Source organism: Daucus carota, chromosome 3 (genome assembly GCF_001625215.2).
Source record: "Daucus carota subsp. sativus chromosome 3, DH1 v3.0, whole genome shotgun sequence".
NCBI lineage: Eukaryota > Viridiplantae > Streptophyta > Magnoliopsida > Apiales > Apiaceae > Daucus > Daucus carota.
In genome coordinates this window covers 22,145,992-22,151,285 of record NC_030383.2, presented here as the reverse complement: position 1 = coordinate 22,151,285, position 5,294 = coordinate 22,145,992, and the positions used below count along the sequence as shown (strand labels likewise).

Genomic DNA, 5,294 nt, shown 5'->3' with positions numbered 1-5,294 from the left:
TCCGATACATCAACAGTAAAATGAGATGAGAAGTTAGAAAGTACCTCATCTACCTGTAAGTCGTCATGAAAGTCCTGTAGCTCCATGTTGATGTCAGAATTAGCTGGTAGTGGCTGAGAGGTCGATTGTGTTTGGGGAAAGTATTGTGTTTGGGTAGGTGTAGGTTCAGATTGTGAGGGAAGGATAGATGATTGTTGTACAGGGAAGAAGTTGTGTTGAAGTTGTTCTGTTTGAGGTGGTGGTGAAGGTGATTGGTGTGGAGAGTAGTGTGAGGATTGGCTAGAGGATTGGTAGTCTTGGATGAGAAGAAGTGGTTGAAGTTGATGTTGTTGTTGCATTTCTTGTGCTGGTTCTGGTTGTTGCTGAGGTTGTTCTTGTTGAGGTTGAAATGGGGGAAGTGGTTCTCCTGGTTGAAGTTGTTGCAGTGGTTGAGGAGGTGGTGCCACTTGTAGCTGATATGGCTGTAACTGTGCATTGAACTGTTCCAGCATGAATGGAGTGACTGTGACAAGAATCAGATCATGCTTCTTGGCTAAACATATGCCTTTCAATCTCCCCCTATTTGTTTGTTAACATAACAGGAATATTTCCTAGAGGATAACTCAACTAACAGATAAGACAAAGGATTAAACATACAAATATAAATAGCAAAAGTTTCTGGTATTAAATTAAACATGGACCAGAATAATTAATAGATTACAAAAGAATGTTGTATGAACATATCTTACAAATATCCTAGTCAATCTATTTCACTCAGAGTGAATGACTTCTCCTTCTTCTGTATTTGACACATGAATAATAGGATTAGACGGCTCATTCTGAGTAGGCTCTTCAGATATGGTGGATTCACCACGCTTCTTCCGTTCTCGAGCCAAGGACAATTGGTAGTGAACTTCTGTATCCACAGGGTCTTCTATAAAGTCTGATGGCTGAGTTGGGTTAATATACTTCATCTTCCTGAAGTAGTGATGTATATTTCTCTTTGTGCAGTAACCCACAATCTCAGCATCAGCATCAGCTTTGGCTTTCGAAGCGAAACCCTTGGTATGCAGTATAGTCGATACAAGAACCATCTGATTGACGTCATATTTGAGAAGACGTTGATAATCCAAGTAGAAGGTTCCAAACTTGCTCTCGTGAATGAACTTTACAGAGTATGGATTTCTGACGACTTGTGGACTATTATGAACAGCATGTTCCATAAGTCGGTCACGAAGGAGTTCATCCAGATTTGAGCTGCATCGAATCTTGTTACGAATCACCCAGATTTCAGTAAGAGATAATAACTTGAATAAACCAATTGAAACCCTGAATGTTCCGTTCCTCTGAGTAGAAATGATGATCTCCCAACAATCGAGGAGACTCTTGACACCAATAGTTATATATTCTAACTCAAGAGTAAGAGCACGCATAAACATATCCTCATTAGGATTAGCCTCTCTGAGGTCATAGATGAAAGATTTGAACTTACCATCCTCGAAAGGTTCCCTTTGAGGTCCAGAGAAGATCTTCCTTGCAATATCCCAGCTTTCACCAACTTTCCTGGAAATATCTTCTCTTTTCTCCTTGCACTTAGCATCCCAAAGTCTCTGTTTCTCCACCTTTATCAACTAATCAGTAATCTTCTTTTCATCCACTAGTCATTGCAATTCACGAAGCTTTGCTTTGCTAGCTTCATGTTCAGCTTTAAATTTTCTGACCCTTTCCAAGTGCTCAGGGTCAACAGACTCATCTTCGGTGAATAAGAAGCTTTCCTCAAAATGACCTTCTTCTTCAGCTTGAAAGTAGGAAGCATCAAATGCATCATCATCAGCAACATCTTCAGGAATGTTATCATAATCTTGATTAGAGAAGATATCATCAGATGCAGGCATTTTGCCTTTAGACTTGTCATGTTTAGCTGCTTCAGAAGAGTCTTTTGAACTTTGTTTTCCTTTGCTTGCTCCACCCTTATCCTCCTGATCTTTGTCCTTATCCTTCTCCCCCTTAGTTGAGGGATCCTCTGGAGTTGACTGAGCTGTAGACTTAGTAATCTTCAAAAAATCAACAACCTGGGCCAATTTTTGCTCCACGCTATGAAGTTTTGACATACAGAGCTCATGATTCTTGTCAATCCGAGAGTAAATACCCTTGACATGTTCGTCCATTTGCCTTTGCAGAGAAGTGTAGGAAGTATCAGCAACTTGCTTCTATAGAGTGACTAGCTTTCCACTCTTCAACTTAGCATTTTCAGCAAGAAGTCTTTCACATTCAGCTCTCAGAGTAGCCATTTGTTCCTGTAACAGATCTGTGTTGGTGTGTGCACTCACCCCACGAACACTCGAAGAATGATCTCTATTCTCACGTGTATGTGTTTCGCTCGGTGTTTGCCTTTCTTCACTCGTGTTTATCACACCGTCACCAGTACCTGTATAAACTACCAAAGTTCCCTGAGATGGAACCATAGGTTGTGAAGGAACGAATTGTCCTTCCGATGCCTGTGAAGGCAGATGTACTTGCAAGCTGCCAAGTAGTCCCTGATCAATGAAGAAAGAGTGATCAGAAAAGTTTTCATTAAACATGTTTTGAAAATCTGTGCACTCATTAAGTGTAGTAACAAAAGGAGCAGGTTGAGTGTTTACTAGCGTGAGTGCTAGTGATGTGCTTGACTCTTTACAAGGTACCGCGGTAGGACGGCAAATTTCAATAAACGCATCCTGTGGAGAGAATGAATCTAGAGACTGTATATTTACCATTTCAGTATCCAAATCCTTTTGGGAGGAAATGGATGCGGCTGCAGTTGTCTCAGGTTCATCCACCCTTTGCTTCTTATGAAACAGAGTTGCGGGTTCACGAATCATAGCACTCCCACTCCGTTTCCGGGCTACCTTCTTAACAACAGGTGTAGTAGTGTTGGTGGAAGTGTTTGACGAAGAACCAGAGGCTGAAAAGAATTCATCAGCTTGGTTATGAACCTGGGTGTTTTCAGGTTCAATGCTGGTAGTCTGACACACAAAACCAATTTCACAATCATAATCTGATACATCAACAGTAAAATTAGATGAGAAGTTAGAAAGTACCTCAACTACCTGTAAGTCGTCATGAAAGTCCTGTAGCTCCATGTTGATGTCAGAATTAGCTGGTAGTGGCTGAGAGGTCGATTGTGTTTGGGGGAAGTATTGTGTTTGGGTAGGTGTAGGTTCAGATTGTGAGGGAAGGATAGATGATTGTTGTACAGGGCAAAATTTGTGTTGAAGTTGTTCTGTTTGAGGTGGTGGTTAAGGTGATTGGTATGGAGAGTAGTGTGAGGATTGGCTAGAGGATTGGTAGTCTTGGATGAGAAGAAGTGGTTGAAGTTGATGTTGTTGTTGCATTTCTTGTGCTAGTTCTGGTTGTTGTTGAGGTTGTTCTTGTTGAGGTTGAAATGGGGGAAGTGGTTCTCCTGGTTGAAGTTGTTGCAGTGGTTGAGGAGGTGGTGCCACTTGTAGCTGATATGGCTGTAACTGTGCATTGAACTGTTCCAGCATGAATGGAGTGACTGTGACAGGAACCAAATCATGCTTCTTGGCTGCTGTAAGTCTGTTCATGAGCTTAGTACAAGACTTAGATATAGGAGCCACTGGTGAGTTCATGTAGAACATCTTGTCTTCTTGAGACATCTTGTCATTCAACAACAACATAAAGAATCTTGGATAGAAGCAGTCAACTTTGGCATTCTTTTTGCACATTCCGATTCATTACGCGACCAAGTTTGTTGATAATAACCTTCATTAGAATCTCTCCAAAATTGATAGGACGATTATGGGCACAACAGAATCCAAAGACCTGTAGAAAGGAAGATATATTACCAAAATTTCTCCGGTCAGTGGGAGCAAATACTTTCGCAAAAGTATCAAAGTACACATCCCACTCAGCTCTTAGGTTGCCCTTAGACATCTTTGACAACTGGATTTCCCCTTGGTAGTGGATTGTCTAAAAGAAGTGAGTCAACTCATGGTCAGACGGAATCTCAGAAAATTATTCCTCGAGAATCCAAGTATTCTATTCACATCATCCGTAGTAATTGTGATTCGCTTGCCTCCTCTAATTTCACCAATGATCTTGTAATTGTCCAAAGTAGTTGAATTAACTGCAGTGGAATAAAAGTCATAGAGGGGTCGCACTTCAATGTCTGCAGAGGCAGTAATGGCCGTGCTGGCTAAACATTGTTCATTCAGAAAATGAATACACGGCCTGAAGCGAAGCGAGCAAGAATCGGGATCCAAGTATCAATAATAGTTCGTCTCCATAATTTTGAATTTACCATTCATTTTTATAATTAAAAATTTAATTAAGCGCGAATTTTTCAAATAAAAAGATAATTCTCAAATATCTCGCAAATTTCAACTATTAATTAATGGACAATTAATTAATTAATTAATTAATCGAATTAATAGCATTAACTCGAATTAAAACTTAATTAATTAGTGAATGGTCCAAAATTCAATTTCAGCACAACAAATGATCCAAACGGGGTCTTAAGTCCACTAACTCCAAATAGTTCCACAACACCAAACAAAGCCTTAAGTTTAAAAAATAACCCAAGATAGTGAATAAGCCAAACAAGCCCTTAGCAACCACAACCCAAATTAATTCACAAACACTCGAGCCCCAAATTAATCTCAAAACTCAAACCCTTACTTCACACAAGTCGGCTGCAAAACTCAGGGAAAAGAAACGATTTAAAGGAAACAAACAGTCGGCGAATTAATTCAACACAACATCGATCAAACCCAGCAAATTCGTTCGTAAAACCGAGATGAGAAAATCGAGATCAGTCTAGTGTTCTTTCGACTTAAGATCGAACAAAACAAGATTGATAAGCAGGCACAGGGTTCGATTTCAACACAGCAAAACGATAGTAATAATCACATGAAGAATCACAACTCATAAACCCATGAAACACAGCACTGAGAATTGATGGAAAACGAGTCTGATTTTAGCGAAAAACCGGCAGAACTTTGACTGAAAACCGAGACAATTGAAGTAGCCAGCAAGCTTAGAGCTTGAAATCAAAAGAACCAGCAAGTTTTTGTCGTTAAAACTTGAAAAACGAGTAGATGGCGAGGTGTGTATGTGTCGATTGGGGAAGATGAAGGTTTGATCGGGCTTGGTAAGACAACGGGGGTTTTAAGTGTAAATGATCGGGCAAGACAAATAACTCAAAAGTCTTGTAGGTTAGATCTGTAAGACTCGGGACGACAAAGTAGTGATTTGTCGTTCGGGTCGGATAGCTGTACGCGTGAGATGTATGTGAGTACAGAGTTTGTCAAGAC

At 40.2% G+C, this 5,294-nt stretch overlaps 1 protein-coding gene across 1 annotated transcript; it reads right to left on the bottom strand.

Moving 5' to 3' along the window:
* Positions 1-3,257: 3,257 nt before the first annotated feature.
* Positions 3,258-3,707, bottom strand: LOC135151424 (RNA polymerase II degradation factor 1-like). The gene has a single exon (XM_064089874.1). It carries the CDS (start codon positions 3,705-3,707, stop codon positions 3,258-3,260), a length of 450 nt encoding a protein of 149 aa, XP_063945944.1.
* Between the last annotated feature and the right edge of the window lie 1,587 nt (positions 3,708-5,294).